At 56.7% G+C, this 18,359-nt stretch overlaps 1 protein-coding gene across 1 annotated transcript; it reads right to left on the bottom strand.

Moving 5' to 3' along the window:
• Nucleotides 1–9,143: 9,143 nt before the first annotated feature.
• On the bottom strand, nucleotides 9,144–15,055 carry PTGES2 (prostaglandin E synthase 2). The gene is made up of 7 exons (XM_039229712.1): nucleotides 14,125–15,055; nucleotides 12,694–12,891; nucleotides 11,924–11,982; nucleotides 11,380–11,529; nucleotides 10,917–11,117; nucleotides 10,428–10,545; nucleotides 9,144–9,745 (listed from the first exon to the last, which is right to left on the bottom strand). Exons 1-7 carry the CDS (start codon nucleotides 14,392–14,394, stop codon nucleotides 9,623–9,625), a joined length of 1,119 nt encoding a protein of 372 aa, XP_039085643.1. The 5' UTR covers nucleotides 14,395–15,055; the 3' UTR covers nucleotides 9,144–9,622.
• Between the last annotated feature and the right edge of the window lie 3,304 nt (nucleotides 15,056–18,359).

The following is an 18,359-nucleotide window of genomic DNA, read 5'->3' as shown; positions in this document are numbered from 1 at the left end:
TGACGGAGCCATGTGGTTTTTTGGGTAGGGGCTTGGGTGGGGGAGGGGGGCAATCGCATGTCAGAGAATGAATCCATCTTTATCATCAGAGGAAATAAAGCTAGCCTCCCTGGGCTTCTTGGAGGCACTCTCTCTTTAAAACGGGTGTTTGTTGGATTAGGGGTGCTCCACGCAGGTCACGAGAGCCCCCAGGGTGGTGAGCCTGAGGTTTCTTCCTTAGGCCTCCTTGGGGGGGGTGGGGTCTGTCTTGAGCAGAGCTGGCCCCTCCCTAGGCCGGAGCCCCTCCAGCCGCTGCGGTGCTGCCGTCCACTGCCACGTCTGTCCCTGCCCACCGGCACACTCAGACCTTGTGGGGCCCTGCCTGATACCTTGATTCTCTTTCTGCCTGTCTCCCTTCCTGGGAGAGGGGGAGGCCCCCTGGGGAACAGGGTGCGTTTGCAGCATCATCACCAGCACCTAAGACTGCCTAGTGCCATTTTCATTAAATAACTATCCACACTCTGTCCCTTGATCCCTCCCAGCAGCTTGAGGACTCCATGGGGGGGGGGGGCCATTCAGAGGCTGTAGGGAAGCACGGAAGTGTGCCCATGTTTGGAACTGGTATATACCACTTGTACTGGGTTGATTGAATAGCACCCCCTCCCCAAGTTCATGTCCCCTGGGAACCTCAGGATGTCACTATTTGGAAATAGGACTTCTACGGATGCAATCAAGTTAAAATGAAGTTGAACTGGATTGTGGTGGGGGCGCCGGGGTGGCTCAGTCGGATAAGCGTCAGACTTCAGCTCGGGTCATGATCTCACAGTTTGTAGGTTCGAGTCCCGTATTGGGCTCTGTGCTGACAGCTCAGAGCCTGGAGCCTGCTTCCAATTCTGTGCCTCCCCCGCTCGCACTCTGTCTCTCTTTCAAAAATAAACATTAGAAAACTTTATTAACTTTTATTTTAAAAAACTGGATTACAGTGAGCCCCAAGTCCAATGTGTGATGTCTTTATAGAACAGGGGAATTTGGACAGACATGCCCGGAAGAGGGAAAAGACCGTGTGACCACAGGGCATGCATCTACCAGCCAAGAAACGCCAAGGATTGCAGGGGGCCACCCAAAGCAGGGAGAGTGGCCGGTGGTGTTCTCCCTCAGATTGTCCAGAAGGACCCAACCCTGCCAGCAGCTGAATCCCAGACTCCGGGCCTCCTGAACTATGAGACAATGAATTTTTGTTTGGGGTCATTCGAGTGTGTGGTGATCTGTGGACAGCAGCTAGGAAACTAATATGGCACTGCTTCAGCTGTTCACTGCCAGGGTAACGGGCACATACCATTTCCTGACCACCGGGTCTTGCCAAGTGGGTCCCTTCACCCCAAACCTGCTCTCCCAACCGAATGTTCCATAGTGCAGTAGGCAGAAATATGCCCCCTCCCAAAGATGTCCCTGTCCTAATCCCCACACCCTGTGAATTAGGTTACATTGCACAGGACAATGGAGGTTGCTAATCAGCTGACCTTAAAATAGAGAGATTATCCTGAATTATCCAAATGGGGGAGCAGGGAGAGCCAGGGAGACCGCGGGGGAAGAAGGCCTCAGCCCAAGGTTGCTGTCAAGGCCACGAGTCAAGAAATGTGGGCGGCCCCCGGAGCTGGAAGAGGCAAGGAATGAGTTCTCCACCAAGGGTCTCCAGGAGGAACAGTGCCCTGCTGATGCCTTGACACCTTGATTTTAGCCCAGTAAGAGGCATTTCAGACTCCTGGCCTCCAGAACTGTAAGATAATAGTTTTATGCTGGTTAAATCATTATGTCTGTGCTAATTTGTTACAGCAGCAATAGGGAACAAATAAACTTGCTTAGTTCTGAACTTCCTTCATCTTGGCTGAGAAGAGCTGCCCCCCACCCCCTGCCCCTAGGTTGGGGTTTTCAACCAGCTGGCACCTTGGGGGTGGAGGATGTTGGGGATCGCACGGAGGAGGAGCACCTCAGGATCCAAGATTGGATGGGCTCTGGCCTAGCCCCTGACCCATCCGAGGAGGCAGCTGGCACTGACCCCTCAGCTGCGCCCAGTCGGGGACTGGCAGACCCCTCCTGCCCCTCCAGGCAGAGCCCGATGGGGGGCTTGAACCTACAAACTGTGAGATCATGAAGTCGGATGAAGTCGGATGCTTAGCCAACTGAGCCACCCCAGCGCCCCCACCATAATCCAGGAAGCCCAGACACTGCGGGGCCCTCTCAGGCACTCAGGTCTCTGGGGACGGCATCCAGTCACCTACTTGGACGTGACTCTGAGGTTAGGGCCAGAGAGCCTGGAGCAGTCTGGGGACCGGGGGCATGGGAGCTGCAGAAAGCCTGCCTGACTTTCCATGGTAGACAGTGGGACAGTGGAAATCCCTGCCCCGGGTTGGCCCAGCCGTGGCCTTGGGCGAGTCCCACCACCTCTCTGGGCCTGTTTGTCCGTTAGATGAAGAGAGTGCCTGGGAGGGCTCTTAGAAAGCTGGGGAGGGGGGTGCCTGACTGGCTCGGTCAGTGGAGTGTGTGAGTCTTGATCTCAGGGCTGTGGGTTCAAGCCCCACGTTGGGTGCAGAAATTACTTAAGAATCAAATCTTGGGCACCTGGGTGTCAGGTCATGATCTCACCTTCCTTGAGTTCAAGCCCTGCCTCCGGTGAGCTCAAGCTGGACTTCTGGTGAGCCCAAGCCCCACTTCAGGTGAGCTTGAGCCCCTCTTTGAGTGAACATGAGGCCTGTTTCTTTCTCTCTGTGTCCCTCATAGGATACTCTCTCTTCCTCTCTCTCTCTACCCTTGCTAACTTGTGCCCTCCCTCTCTCTCTCTAAAAAAAAAAAAAAAAAAACCCAAATCTTTGGGGCGCCTGGGTGGCTTAGTCGGTTAAGCGTCCGACTTTCGCTTAGGTCATGATCTTGCGGTTCGTGGGTTCGAGCCCCGCGTCGGGCTCTGTGCTGACTGCCAGCTCGGAGCCTGGAGCCTGTTTCAGTCTGTGACTCCCTCTCTCTCTGACCCTCCCCTGCTCACGCTGTCTCTCTCTCTCCTGGAAATAAATAAAACATTAAAAAAAAATTTAAAAAAAAACCAAATCTTTTAAAATATGAGACAAATTATAAAACTAAAATTAGGATGAAATTTAACATTGTCAATTATACTCAAATTTTAAAAATACTCATTTTTTAAATTTTTTATTTGAGAGAGTGTGCATGTGCACTGGTGGGGGGAGGGTCAGAGTGAGAGAGAGATTCTCCAGCAAGTTCCAGGCTCAGCTCAGAGCCTGATGCAGGCTCGTTTCCACAACCCTGGGATCATGACCTGAGCTAAAATCAAGTCAGATGCTAAACTGACTGAGCCACCCAGGCTCCCCTAATGATAATTTTTTAAAAAATATTTATTTATTTTTGAGAAAGACAGAGAGAGAGAGTACAAGCAAGTGAGGGACAGAGAGAGAATTCCAAGTAGGCTCTGCACTCTCAGTGCAGAGCCCAATGCGGGGCTCAAACTCATGAACTGTGAGATCATGACCTGAGCCGAAACCAAGAGTCAGATGCTTAACCGACTGAGACACTCAGGTGCCCCAGTAATAATTCTTTTGAAAAGGAAGTTGAAATTAGGGGGTCTGGGTGGCTCAATCAGTTAAGTGTCCAACTTTGGCTCAGGTCATGACCTCACAGTTTGTGAGTTTGAGCCCCACATCGGGCTCTGTGCTGACAGCTCGGAGCCTGGAGCCTGCTTTGGATTCTGTATCTCCCTCTTTTTCTGCCCCTTTCCTGCTCTTGTGCATCCCCCCTCTCTCTCTCTCTCTCTCAAAAACAAACATTTTGAAAAATTAAAGAAAAAAAATGAAGTTGAAAAGAGATCAGAAAAAGAAAAGGCTGGTCCTTAAACAACAGCTCCCCTTCCTGAGCCAGAAAGCCAAACACACAGTAAGTAACCCCCTCAACACTGGTCATTCTGCCTCCAGTGTCGAGGCTCGTGCAGGCCTGGGGCTCTGGCAGCTGAAGAAACTCAACCTGGGGCGGGGGGGGTTGTCATTTGTGCTGCAGGACCTGGGGAATCCTCTTCCCGTCTCCCTCCTGAAGCTAGACAGGCCCTTCCACCTCTAATCCTGAGGGCACAGCTGGGCCACTGTACACACAGGACTTAGCCCTCGGCGGTGTTATGAGGTGTTGCTGCCACCCTGACCCCATTTTACAGATGAGGAAACCAAGGCTGGAGGAAAAGTGACTTGCCCAAGGCCTCACCGTGATTAGGTGACAGGGCCTCAAATGTATGTCAGCCGCCCCCTGGGCTCTTCTGGGGCTGCCAGTCAGGAGCCCACGGGACAGAGACCACGCTGTGACCCACCCGTGGGGACTTTCACTCAGGAGAAGGCGCCTTTGCCTCGCCTCAGACAGGTGGCACCGGGTCCCTGGTTACCCTCCTGAGCCTGGAGGCCACCGAGACTCTGGGATGCGTTGGGCAGGCCTGTGCTTAAATCCTGGCACCTGGCGATATGATCTTGGGCAAATCCCATGCCTCCCTGAGCCTCAGTTTCCTCACAAGCAAGGTGGGCACAGAACCTTCCTGACGGCTCAGAGTGGGAAGGAACTTGTCTGGGTTCATACAAAGGGTACTGTTGAAGTGAGATTCAAACCAGCCATGTTCTCAACTTTGGCTCCCAGCCAGGCCGCCCCCATCCCGATCTCGCTGGTCTGAGCAGGTTGGAATGTAGGGGAGGGGAGAGGGGAGCACCTGTGTGCTGGGCCCAGCTGTCCAGGCGTGGACCTTGGTCCCTGCCCTCCAGGGCTGACGGGGAAGCCGGAGCAGACCAGCCGGGTCTGGTCACACTGGCTGGAAAGGCTGGCCAGGGCTGTCTACGAAGGGCCCACAGGAGGGACACAACGGGCCAAGCCAGGTGAGAACCAAGGATGAGGAAACTGAGGCCAGGGAGGGCCAGAGGCCAGCTGCAGTTCCCCCAGGGAGGCAAGACTGAGCTGGCCTCCCGCTCGGAGCTTCTTGGAACCGAAGTTGGCGGGGACGGCCACCCGGGAGTCATGTCGTCTGGCCATGTGCCCATCAATACGGCCCCTTATCTGCCCATAGCAGTTGTGGATGCTGAAGAGAGAGGGGGCTGGCTCCACCCCTGCTGGCCAGGGCGGGGCGCCCCCTCGGCACCACGGAGCCCAGCCCCACCCCTCAGTTCCCAGAGGTGACGGGACAAGAGACTTGCCCGAGGTCACTAGGCTCCTCCCAGTAGCCGATTCTCTTCCCCGGCCACACTGGTTTGTAGCCTGTGTATTTGCTGCTGCAAAGTGCCACAGAGTGGTGTCTTATGACAGATTAATCTCATCTCTTCTCTCACAGTTCTAGAGGCTTGGAAGTCCGAACTCCATTTCATTGGCTCAAATCAAGACGTCCGCGGGGCCGGTTCCTTCTGGAGGCTCCGGAGGAGAGTCTGCTTCTCTGTTCCTTCAGGCTCCGGAGGCGTCGGCATCCCAGGGCTCGTCACCCTTTCTCGAATGCCCCCCAGCCTCAGCTTCCGTCTCCTCACCTCTTCTGTCACACCTCCCTCTTACAGGACACTTGTGATGATGGTACCTTTAAGGCTCAATCCGAAGGCCCCATCCAGAAAGATCCCTTCATCTCAAAATCATTAACTTAATCATATTTATAAATTCCCTTGAGCGCATGAGGTAACAGTCACAGGTTTCCTGGGAGGAAGCCCAGACACACTTGGGGACCATTACTCAATCCACCACGCTGCTCCCCCACTGCAAACCTTGTGCCTTTAGACCCTTCTGCCTCTCACACCTCAAAATCCTTCCCGTTCGACTGGTGAAGTAAGTTGGGGACCAGTCGTTCCATGGCACATGGCTACCATGGAAAACCTCACAGTCATCAGACTTGGTAAAGGGAGAGCAGTTACTGTTCCGGAATGTTCACGATCTGAATCTTTACTTAAAAAAAGGACAAACTTGGAGCGCCCAGGTGGCTCAGTCGGTTAACTGTCCCAGCTCAGGTCAGGATCTCACAGTCAGTGAGTTCGAAACCCATGTCAGGCTCTGTGCTGACAGCTAGCTCAGAGCCTGGAGCCTGCTTCGGATTCTGTGTCTCCCTCTTTCTCTGACCTCCCCTGCTCACACTGTCTCTCTCTCTCAGAAATAAATAAAAAACATTAAAATTTTTTAAAAATTTTATCTATGCCTATCTGTGTGTGTATATACACACCTATGCACTATATGTGGGCTACATAAAAAATTATCTAGAAGGCTGTCCTCCAAAAATTTTTTGATTGATCATATCTCTAGGTTGGTGGGACCATGAATAATTAATATCATCTTTTTGCTTATCTGAAAGTTCTGTTTATGTACAATAAACATTATTTGCATGATCAAAGTGAAATTTTAAAATTTAACGGCATAACAAACAAAGAAGCAAGCTGGAATCCTCCTGATTCTTGAAGCCCCAGCTGTGGCTCGTCCTCCCCAGAGAGCTCCCTGACTCTCAGGGCAGAAGGATCTCGCTGTTCTCACGACCCGTCTCTTCTTCCTTCCTGGAGCTCTGGACCTAAAAGCCCGGTTGGGAACAGAGCAGGGAGTGTGCTCTGAGGACAGCAGACCCCACCGGCTGCATAAAACGCCCATCACACGTCAGCTGTGCACACCGACCCCGTGTAGTGTTCTCATTTCTAACCACATCAACCCCATGAAGGTTAACTGACCTCTGAGGGCTTGCCCAAGGTCACAGTAGGTAGTGACAGGGTTCCCACCTCAGGCCTTCTGCTGCCGTCAAGGCCACAGGGCATATGCCCTGATCTGAGCATGCCCCAAATGAGGCAGAGGTTCTTGGCTTGGGGCCCTGTCCTCTGAGGTGTGGCTTTTCCTGTCTGCCCATTTTCCGACCCTTACCTGGTAAGCGACCATCCAGACAAGAGATGCGATTCTGAAGTTGGTCACAAGGTGGCAGCATGAGGCCCATGTTTCACACCCTCTACTGCCCTCTGGTGGTTATGGGGAAATACACCCAGGGGCTGGCCAAGGAGCATTTGGGGAAACTGAGGCAGGGTTGTCAAAGGCAGTGGATACTCAGTGAAAGAAACATGCTCAGTTGGTGTCCCATGGTGGCCCTGAGTTGACTGGCCGTTCTTCAGCCCCAGTCACAGGGAACAGGTCTAGCTACTATAGTCCTTGGCCTTTTTAAAATTTTTTTTTAATGTTTTATTTATTTCTAGGAGAGAGAGAGAGAGAGAGAGACAGCATGAGCAGGGGAGGGTCAGAGAGAGAGGGGGAGTCACAGACTCTGAAACAGGCTCCAGGCTCTGAGCCGGCAGTCAGCACAGAGCCCGACGCGGGGCCTGAACCCACGAACCGCGAGATCATGACCTAAGCGAAAGTCGGACGCTTAACCGACTAAGCCACCCAGGCGTCCCGTCCTTGGCCTTTTCATCAAGGTGACCAGTCAGTGGAGGAGGGTGTGGAGGGTGCCGGTGGATGCCTTTGTGCCGGCACCAGCCCCAGGGAAAAAGCCCCAGTAATGTCCCTGTCCCCAGCACGCCTCTGCCACCAACCATATCCTCCTCTGCGAAACACGGAGGCAGAAAAAAATATCTGAATCCATGAAAACAGGGAGAAGGTAGCTGGTAGCCGGGACCTGGCCTGCACCTGGGCCCCCTTGGCCAGACCAGGCCTCAAGTGGGGAAACCGAGGCCAGAGACAATCCTCTGGCTGAGCAGGAGAGAAGGGGCAGGGAGCATAGGGCAGGGATGTGGGCGGTGAGACCCTCCCATGGCCACAGTGTCATGGACACGTGGGGTGGCAGGAAATGGGAAGAGGGTCAGGGATGCAGGGAAGGTCCTCTCTGGGGGACCCACGGCGCTGCTGGCCTAGCTCCTGTCCTGCTGAGGGAGGCTCTGGGATCCATGGGCCCCGGGCCCTGGAGCAAAGGCCTTTCAGGACACGGGGGTGGCTCCTGAAGGTGGCCTCATGCCACAAACTGAGGTGGCTTCTCTCCTTGCTCTCACAGGAGAGGCACCCCCAGGGAGACCGGAAGGGGGCCACGCTGGTGTGGCTGGGCCTGGCCAGCGGTACGGCGCATCCATGCAGCTGGGCCCTCTGCGGCTGTGAAGACCAAGCCAGTGTCACATGTGCTGACAGGGACAGAAGCCCGCGATGGGAACGAGAATAAGCAGGTGACAGAGCAGCTCTGCAGGAGAAACTGAGGCCACTGCCTCGTTATGCTGTTTGGCCTCAGGAGCGCTCATCAGGCCTCTAGCTTATTTCAGTGTTCGCCATCATGAGGCACATGAACTCTTTTTATGTTTTTCTTTTTTTAATGTTTATTTATTTTTGAGAGAGAGAGAGAATGAGTGGGGGAGTGGCAGAGAGAGAGAGACACACACACAGAATCTAAAACAGGCTCCAGGCTCTGAGCTGTCACCACAGAGCCTGACGCGGGGCTCGAACCTGTGGACCATGATATCATGACCTGAGCAGAAGTCAGATGCTGGGGGTAGAGTTCTGCCCACGGACCACCTGTCTGGCCTTTGGAGGCTGCTGTGCTCTTCATTTGCTGAAACCAGGGGAATGGGGACCCCCGACTCAGGGTGCTCTGCTCATACCTGCCCCCCCTCACTCCCAGAGCTGGCTTCTCCCTATAGAACCCCTGTCCCAGAGCCCCCTACCTGTGGAGCCGCAGGCCTGGGCCCAAAGCCTGGGTGCCCACCTGCCAGAAAGGCCAGGGCCCTGAAAGGGACAGTGTCCTTGGAACCTTGTCCCCTGCCGCTCCAGCCCCTGCTCTGAGCCGGGCGTCCTTCTCCACACTCGACCTGCACCTCCCCACAAACCCTCGCAATGTCCCCTCGAGGTGGACACTATCATCACGCTCACTCGGATGAGGACACTGAGGCTCAGAGAGGGGCGTCACTGCCCAGAGTCCCACAGTGAGCGATAGGCAGAACTGGCTCCGGGCCCTGGGCCACCTCAAACCTCCCGGCTGTGTATCCCGTGGTGGTGCCCCAGGGTTTATGTGACACGAAGCCTGCTAAGTCCTTCACCCCAGGCCTGACCCCTAGAAGGTACTGGACAGAGAGCAGTTACCGCCAGCGCTGGGCAGGGCCTTCTCCCGAAGCCTCTCCTAACCAGCAGCCACACAGCACTTCGCCCCAGACTCCCAGCACAGCAGCAAACCTTTTCTTTATTGCAAACATGACACAGAGTCCCAGGGGCACCTGGGAAGGGCAGGAGGCAGGAGGAGCCAGAGATGAAATCCTCCGTAAACCGGATTATTCCTACCTCCCCCATCGGGGCAGGAGCCCGACCCGATTCCCACCCATGAGGTGTGGACAGAGCAGCCACTGAGAGCCCCAGAGAATGGCTGAAAGTAGGGAGGCGGGGGTGGGCTGGCCGCCTGGGGCCGGGGTGCCCCTCAGGGGGACTATGAACAGAAATCAAACCTGGGTTTTTGTCCCCCAGCGCCCCACGGCCTCAGCAGGTGTTCAATGCTAGAACGCTGGGGCTGGGGTGGGGGTGGGGGTGGGCGAGACGCAGAACGATCCTGCCCCCCACTGCACAGCGTCACCAGGTCTGACCCCATGGTCCTGGTCCCGGTGGCCGGGGTCTTCCGCTGTCTGCCACCCCTCCTGGGGCTCTCAGGTCACTGAGGGACCTCAGCAATGGCTTTCTCTACCCGCAGGTACCAGGGCTGGATGCGGGTGTGACGCATCAGGTCATCGAAAGCCTCCAGGCCCTCCATCACGCGCAGCACGCCATATACAGCCTGGGGGTGGGTACAGAGGGGGTGTCCAGACCTACCCTGTCCCCCACCAGTTGTGTGCCCCGGGGCCCGTCACCTCTCCTGAGGCCAATTTTGCACTTGGGGCTTTGAGTGAAGTGTGTGGGATTTCTATAGGTTTTGCCTGCCTTGTACCCACACCCCACATCTAGGCAAGAACCGCCCCCCGCCCTCGCCCCGGAGAGATTCCTTTGGGAAAGTGTGCTACCCCACTCTCAGGTCCTGAGATTTGAGGAGAGGGGACCCCCCCCTCCATCCAGCTCCAAGACCCAGGCCTGGCCATCGATATATTCCACCTTGGCTTGAAGGACTGACTGCTTCAAGGCTTGGCACTGAAACCAGACCAACGAGACACCGCCCCCGGACTTTTGCTGGGTGCAAGCCTGGAGCACTGGACTCAGGCCTGCCTCAAGCTAGAGCCAACTCCAAAGGGTTGAGATGAAACAGGAGAGGCTGAGACCTAATATCGTCTGGGGCCCTTGATCAAGCTGGGCCTGAAGCCAACCCCTCCTCTGAACCTGTCAGTTACGTAAATCAAGACAGTTCCTCGCAGGGGGCCTCCGGAGCGGGAGAGCTGTTGAGCTGTACGTACTGCCTCCATCTGGGCTTTCCCTGCCCAGGCAGGCCCCTCGGGTCTGGGCGCCCCCCTCGCCACCACCACACTCACCAGATCAGCCAGATTCGGCTGCTGGCCCCCCATGAAGGGCCGGTCTTTGCCCACGGCTGTCACCCACTTGTTGGCAGCCTCGTAGAGGTCCTCACGCACGTCATCCTGAAGGTGGTGCCTGGGTGGGGAAGGCGGAAGTCCAGCAGGGGAATTCTAACCCTCCACCCAGGCTGGGAAAGCAGCAAGGCTGGGGGCCAGGGCTGCTCCCCTGGGGGGCATCACCCCTGCAAAAATCAGTTATCACCTGCCCCCAACAGGGAGGCTGTGGCCAAAGGAGGAAAGAGACCCGACCACAGAGAAGGAAACAGAAGAAGGCTTAAGGCAGGCACCCGGTTCTGGACGCTGAGGCCTGTTTTGCTTCCCCTGGGGTGGTGGGAGGCAACTGAAGTTCTGAGTTCAAGTCCTGACCCGGTTTACACTAGGGACTGACAGAGAGCAGGCCGCGAGTACATGCGCTCGCACACACACACACACACACCCCATCCTCACCTGCTCTTGAGTCTCTTGCTGATGAGGTACATGGCAGCTGCACCCATGTACTTGGCCACGGCACCCTCCACTGCCCCGAACTTGCCCTCCCTGACAATGTAGTCGAAGGAGGCCAGGGCCTCGGCAGGCGTGCGGTACACGTTGGGGGAGATCAGGTGCACCAGCCAGTCGTCTGCCCACTGCCGCCACTTCATCTCCTCCCTGTGGACAGAGTGGGGACAGTGGGGCAGGCCAGGTGAGCTTCCTAAGCCGGGGCCTGCGAGGTGCGGGAGCAGGCACGCGGTCTAGACCACACAGTGTATGGAGGGGAGGCGGAGGCTCAGCCCCGGCCCCGGCCCCAGCCCTCCTGGTGTCCAGTCCCGTCCCGTCCCCCCTGCCCCTGCTTACAATGTTTCGCTCAGCCCATCCCTCTGGGAAGAGCCCGCCCTTGCCACCTCCCGGGACCCGCCCCGGCCTCACTTACGTCCTTGCCTCCTTCCCACCATACATTCGCTGGGCCTCCTTCTCATCCAGCATGAGCCAATACTTGTTGCAGAATTCGGTCACCTCCTTGCCCTGGTCGTTCACGGCCTTCATGGGTGGATAGTAGGTGATGATGTCTTCCAGGGGTTGCCTTTGGGAGATGACACCCAGAGCCTCATCCCAAGTAGTCTTTCCTCCCGGAGGTGGTGTGGGGGGGCTGAGCCGTCATGTCCTCAGGGTAAATATCTACCCCAGCCGGACCCAGCTCGGGGTCGGGGGGGCCAGGACCAACCCACGAAAGCCTTCCACCCACAGGAAGTCCTGCAGCAAGAGGCACTTGGGGCAAACACCCGCAGCACTTCCCTCAGGGAGGGAGACGCGCAGAGGAAAGCAAGGGGGTGTCTCCGAGTAAAAAGCCCGAGGCTCATTCTGGAAATCCAGGCAGCAGCTGCACCCTGCGCCCCTGCAGGAACCCAGGTGAGGCCCCCCTGGAGATGAAAGGGATGAAATGAGACCCCAGACTGGGCCTCTGCGGGGCTCCTTACCCCGACACCAGGTAGGTCTTGAGAGCACTGATGATGACAGAGGAGTCGTTCAGTTGTTGCTGGAGAACGAGAGGCCGGTTTAAATGAGGGCGTGGGGGGGGGCTGCCTGGCCACCAGCAGGGTCACCAGGATTCTCCTAAAACAAACACCCGGGCATTCAAAGACACTGGTCTGGTGGAACCTTGGCATTGTCCATCCACCCCTGAAGGTCTGTCCCCCAAATCGATGCCCAGTGAGCTTTCCCCTCCTCCCCACAGGACCCAGTCCCCACCCTCAGGGAGGCCCATCCTGGGTAAGAGAGACCCAATTGTGGCCAAAGGGAAAGAGGGGGGGCGTGGGGAGAACCTAAGGTCTTGGACCCCCCCACTCACCTGCCTGGCCTCCCAGACAATGGGTGGGGGGGCAGGGTGGACTCTGGAAGCTACATTCTAGAAGCCAAGCACTGTACCAGCCATTCCCTACCACCCAAGAGTGTGGTCCTCCGTTGATTAATGAAGAAGCAAGCCCAGAGAGACTAAGTGACCGGCCCCAAGTCACACAACCAGTGAGGGACAGAGCCCCACCCTGAGCCCAGACCATCCTGCGTTCAGAGCTCACTGTTGAGTTCTGTGATGCTCTGTCTCCTTTGGGCACAGCTGGTTCATAATCCATAATCCTCAGCAAGGCCCAAAGACCCCATACTTGCCCAGAGCCACACAGCAGGGCCTGACTCGGGGCACTCCAGGAAAACCCAGGACATTGGGTTGGGGGGTTTGCTCCCTGAGGCTCACCAAGCTCTCTCCTTCCTGGGCCAGCAGGATGGGCACCTTCCTGTAAGAGGAGAACTTGATCTCGGCCTTGCGCACTGGGTTCACTTCCACCACCTTGTAGGGCAGGGCATGGAAGTCGAGGAAGGCGCGGACCTTGCTGCAGAAGGGACACGTTTTGTACTGGTACAGGGTCAGCTGCAGGCGGCTGGACAGGGACAGCTGGGTGGAGAGCAGAGGGAGGGGAGCTTCTGAGGCCTGGTGCCCAGGCCCGACCCCCAAGCAAACTTTTCCCAAGGGATCCTTCTAGAATGACTCCCGGAGAACATCAGGAGGAATGGGGGCACAGGAGGCAGAGAGAAAGAAAGGGAGGCACAGGGAGGAGGGGTGCGGTGGGCAGTCCAGCCTCAAGCATCCATCCAGCGCCCTCTGCAGGTGAGTAGAATGAATCTTCCGGGCCCTATTCAACATTAGACAGACACCTCTCCCCTCCCTCCTCTCCCAAGGGGACATCAGGCATCCCCAGGGGACATGTGTCACCGGAGATGCAGAGCAATTGTTTCAACTTGGGAGTGCCTACCCCCCACTTCCTCAACCCAAGGGACCTCTGGGTGAGGAGGCGGAGCCCTGCATTTGCCAGAGTGGGGTCTAGCTCAGATCTCCAAGTGGGGAGGCTTGTAGCTGGGCCTCAGCCTTGATCTGCAGGTTCAGCGGGTAAGCCTCAGGTGAGCTTTTGCTGCTGCATATTCATGCCTGAAAGCCGCAGCTGCAGTCCACCTTCTGCACCGCACCGTTCAGATGGGAAACTGCAGCCGGCCAATGCAGGTGGGCAGAGAGACAGAGAACACTCCCCTCTACCATCCTGTTCCCCTGGGTCCAGAGAAGGGGCATCTGCGGGTGGATGGTGGGTGCCATTCTCTGCGACAGCAGAGAAAGGCTGTGTTGGTAATGTGTACAGAGCACTGCGAGGGCAGCTGGCCCACCAGTCGACTAGGGGACACCTCCCTGTCCCTCTCTGTTGGGGGAGGGTAGGCCTGGAATCTAAGGGTCATCGGTTCCCTAAAAACACTAACACTAATCAGTACACAAACTTAGGATCTGAAGGCAGTGGAAGGGTTTAGGGAAAGTTTATTACTTTAAAAATGACAAAAATGTATGGAAAGTAATAAACTCTGAAAGCTTTCTTTCCCTTTCTTGTGATCTCCAAAGCTTTCTGTTAAAAAGTCTCAAAACATGTTAGAAAACGACTTTAGGGCAAAGACATCAATTCTAGTTAGGAGGCATTAGGAGCGACTCCATTTCACAGATGAAGACGCTATGGGCTCAGAGACTTAAACCCAAGTCACTCGTCCAAGGTCACGAACGGAGGAGGCGATACCTGACCCCACCAGAAGTCCCGAAGTTCGTTGCTGACCCCAGCATCCCTGCCCGCGGCTCGGTCCGGTCCGGGTTTACCTGTGCTGCAGAGCGCTCGGCTCGGAGGTCCTGGGCGCGCAGGTGCCACCGCGCGGTGTGGTACAGCCCCAGGACGCCCCCCAAGGCCAGCGCCGCCGCCCCCAGCAGCCGCGGGTTCCCCTTGCGGGTGGTAGCGGCGGGGCCCGGGCCTCCTGCAGCTCCTGCGAAGCCGGCCCGGCTCTGCGCGGGGAGTGCCGACTGGGGGCGACCGCCCAGCCTCCAGACCACCGCGTGCCGGGCCGGCCACAGCGCCCGCGCAACCTGGGCCATGTTCTTTCCGCCGGCGCCGCGGGCGGGCGCGCGAAACGAAGACCACCGGGTCTCAGGCTCCCCTTAAAGGGGCAGGTCTCCGTCGCGGGAGGGTTGCTAGGGGTGACAGTGACGCTGTGCTGGGAAGGACAGCTCTAGTGGGAACGGGCTTGGGTCCCGGGCGCCCAGTTTCCACGCACCCGCTGAAACACACCCTGGGATGTCTGGGAGTCGCTAAAGGCCCGACTTCTGAACACGAGCTATAACGTGTCGGTGGTGAGCCCGGGCCGAATGCAGGAACTCGCCGTGTGGCCTTTGGGTCCCAGGGTCGTCCGGAATGTGTGTTTATTAACTTCTACCTCATGCACCGAATCGAAAGGCATTGAACCCTTCAGAGTGTCAGAAAAAGGGTCACAGCATTGGGTCCAGGAGGGCCGCGGAAACAGCCGGACCAAACCTGGCGCCCCAACTCTGGCTCTTTCTGCCCTCCCGCGCTGCTGCACCGTTTCGTCTGCGTCCCGAACCATAAATTCTTCCACACACGTAAGGGGCCTGGGAAACCACGTGTCTCAGATTTCTCCCTAGCGGAGGCGCCGGCTCCCTGACCCTTAGGTCTCCAGCGGCAGGATGGGCTGAGTGGAGGCTGTCGCTGCCCCTCTGCGGGGCCTGCTCGCCGTAGCTGAAGGTTCAGCCCCCACCACCTAGGCTACTCGGCGGGCAGTCCCGGAAGGCCGGACGGCAGCTGGGGGAGGGGCGTGGCTCGGAGAAGCGGCTGAGATCCGAAGGCGGGTCAGGTTGTGAGCGGGAGGGGGCGGAGTCTGATGGTGGGGCGGGGACAGAGCTTGGCTCGCGGGAGAAAGCGCGAGAGCTGGGCTGCGCGGCGACGGAGCGCTGGGCGTGAAGGGCGGAGTCTGGCGGGAGCGGGGCGGGGCTGGCGCTGCGCAGACGGGGCGGGGCGTCGGCGTTCCTGCGGGTGGTGCCGCGCTGCGCCTCCCGCGGCGTGCCAGGCGTCCGCGCTTTCCGCCCGCCGCGGGCTGACGGCTGGGAAGGTCGCCGCGGCGCCGGAGCCCGCAGCTGCTGTCGGGCCCCAGCGGGGACCTGGGCATGCGCGGGGAAGCGGGCGCCGAACGCGAGGACGACGGCTTCGGGGAAGCGGTTGACTCCGGGTACTGCCGAGGCGACCATCTCTTTCTCAAGGCTGCCTCCTGGGAAGGGGCATCTGGGCCGCGCCGGGGGCTTGGAAGGGACCGCAGAGCCCTCCCAGCCCTGATTCATGATATGGCACAGAGTGCATTCGTTTTTCAGATTTCTAAGAGAAGAAGAAAATTCTCACAGCTGACCGATGTTTTAATAGTAGAAGACGTATTTAAAACGAATGATTGGCCTTTCCCTTCTTTTCCTTCTCCTTTTTTCTTTAATTTCTTTGCCTCTTGTTCCGCCTTTTAAATGAGGTGGGATTGTAACAGGAGGAGGTCATCCCAGATTATCTGGGTGGGCCCTCCCTGTCATCACGGGTGTGCTCGTAAGCGAGGCGAGTGCGATTACACACACACTGGAGAAGGTGATGTGAAGACAGGCAGAGGTTTGGGCAGGGGGCCACAGCCAGCGAATGCCAGCAGCCGCCAGAAACTGGAAGAGGTGAGGAACCCTCGCCTGGACCATCTGAAGGGAGTGCGGCCTTGCCCACACCTTGATTTTGGCACAGTGAACTTCTTTTTCTTCTTTTACGTTTATTTATTTATTTTGAGAGAGAGAGGGCATCCCAAGCAGACTGCACCATCAGCACGGAGCCCGATGTAGGGCTTGAACTGATGAACTGTGAGCTCATGACCTGAGCCGAAATCAAGAGTCCAGCTTAACCGACTGAGCCACCCAGGCGGCCCTGCACAGTGAACTGATTTTCGATTCTGGCCTTTGGAATGTGTTCATTTAACCCAAGAAGTTCGTGGTGATTTCTTGCAGTAGTTTGATGATTTGGGAAATAATCAGCCTATCCAGAAGATGCTGAAAGTTGGAAAGTCACTGTTTGGAGAGGTGCTTTGGAGAGAAGGTCAAGGGTATGGCTGAGCAGGAGACCAGAGGATGTGGGGGAAGAGGTGGCCCAAGACAGGGGTCTCCAGGGGGGTTGGGGGAAAGGTGGCCCAGGACAGGGAGATCCAGAGGTGTGGGGAGGTGACTCTCTCAGTCTCTAACAGAATACCACAGACTAGGTGGACAGAAGTTTATTTCTTTTTTTTTTTTTTTTTTTTTACAAATAGTTTATTGTCAAATTAGTTTCCACATAAAGAAGTTTATTTCTCAAGGGTAGCATAGGGAATATAGTCCATGATCTTGCCTGGCAGCAGATGGTAGCTGCACTTGAGGCCATAGCATAATTTATAGAAATATTGAATCACTGTGTTGTACATGTGAAATGTAACATTGTGTGTCAGCTGTACTCAAATAAAATTTCTTTAAATACATTTATTTATTTTTGAGAGCGAGAGAGCGTGAGTGAGCAAGGGGCAGAGAGAATCTCAGGAGGTGCAGAGGGAGAAAGGGGGAGAGAGTGTGGAGGGCGGAGCCCAGAGCAGGGCACGAACTCACCTGATGTAGAGCTCGAACTCACTCATGAACTATGAGATCATGACCTGAGCTGAAGTTGGATGCTTAATCAACTGAGCCACCCAGGTGCCCCTCAAATAAAAAAATTTTTGAAAGTTATTTCTCACAGTTCTGGAGGCTGGGAAGTCCAAGGTCAAGGCACTGGCAGATTCAGTGTCTGCTGAGGGCTGATTCCTGGTTCATAGATGGCTGCTTTCTCGCTGTCTGCACATGGCAGAAGAGGCAAAGAAGCTCTTTGGGGTCTCTCATAAGGGCACTAATCCCCCTCATAAGGGCTCCGCCCCTATTATCTAATCACCTCCCAAAGCCTCCCCCCCCCATACTACACTGAAGATTAGGTTCCAACATACAAGTGGTTATGACCTAAGCGTTCAGTCCCGTAAATGGGAACCAAGGGGTATGAGCAGAGAATGAGGAGCCATGGAAAACCCCAGTCAGTCCTGGCCAAGCAATTAGGGGGGGTCACTTGCAGCTGAGCTGACCTGAGGGGAGGCCAGTGCCCACCCAAAACCTGAAGGGCTCTGGGCCCAGAGGGAGGCACCCAGACCTGTACTCTCTAGCCTCTGCAGAGGATTCAGTGTATGTTCTCGGCGTTTCCTCCACCCCCTGCACCAGCCTCCTGGCCCTTCACCCCACTCTCTGCTGATCCCAAGTCACCCCTTCTCCCTATAAAGCTGGATGCGCTCTGCCTTTGGGTCTGACCTTGTTCTCACTGCCTGTCACAGCCTTGCTCATGACCCCCTTCCCAGAGGGAGTGACGCAGCTGATAAAATAAGCACTGGGGATGAGGAGAATCCACCATGAACCCAACCTTCCTCAACCAGGGATGAATGGGGAGGGGCAGAAGGGCTGCCGCTCTGCCCCCAGAGCACCCAGGAGGACCTTCGGCAGGAGCCTGAGCGCCTCCCAGACATTTGCTGTCTTTTCACCCTTCTGGAATTCATTCCCCTTCCCCCTGGCTTCAAGGTACAAAGGAGAACCAGCCTTTTGGGAGAGCCAGATTCATACTCTCACACAAGCCCCCTTTGATGGTGTCCAGTAGAGGCCCAGCCAAGGGGGGCAGGGAGCATGGGGGTGACCCAGGAGTGGCCAAGGTGGAGATCCCCTTTCCTGGACTGGAGCCCGCACAGGAAGGGTGGAGAGCTGGGAGGAGCAGAGGTCTCAATAGCCCCAGGACCCTGCCAGCAGAGGTAGGCACCTCCTGTCCAGGTCCACGGGAGCCCAGTGTCGACTCACCACCTGCTAGAAGCCTGACGCCCGCTGCAGACCCTGCCCAGGACAGTGGCCTCTACTCCCCACTGTGGTCTTCATGGGCCCTCTAGCCTGCAAGGGAGCTCAGGTCCGGGAGTAAAGGGCTGAGGTACCCAGCTAGGAGGCGTGGT

This window comes from Hyaena hyaena, unplaced genomic scaffold (genome assembly GCF_003009895.1).
Source record: "Hyaena hyaena isolate Hyena2069 unplaced genomic scaffold, ASM300989v1 scaffold_38, whole genome shotgun sequence".
NCBI classification, from domain to species: domain Eukaryota; kingdom Metazoa; phylum Chordata; class Mammalia; order Carnivora; family Hyaenidae; genus Hyaena; species Hyaena hyaena.
This window is presented reverse-complemented; position numbering and strand designations above follow the sequence as displayed.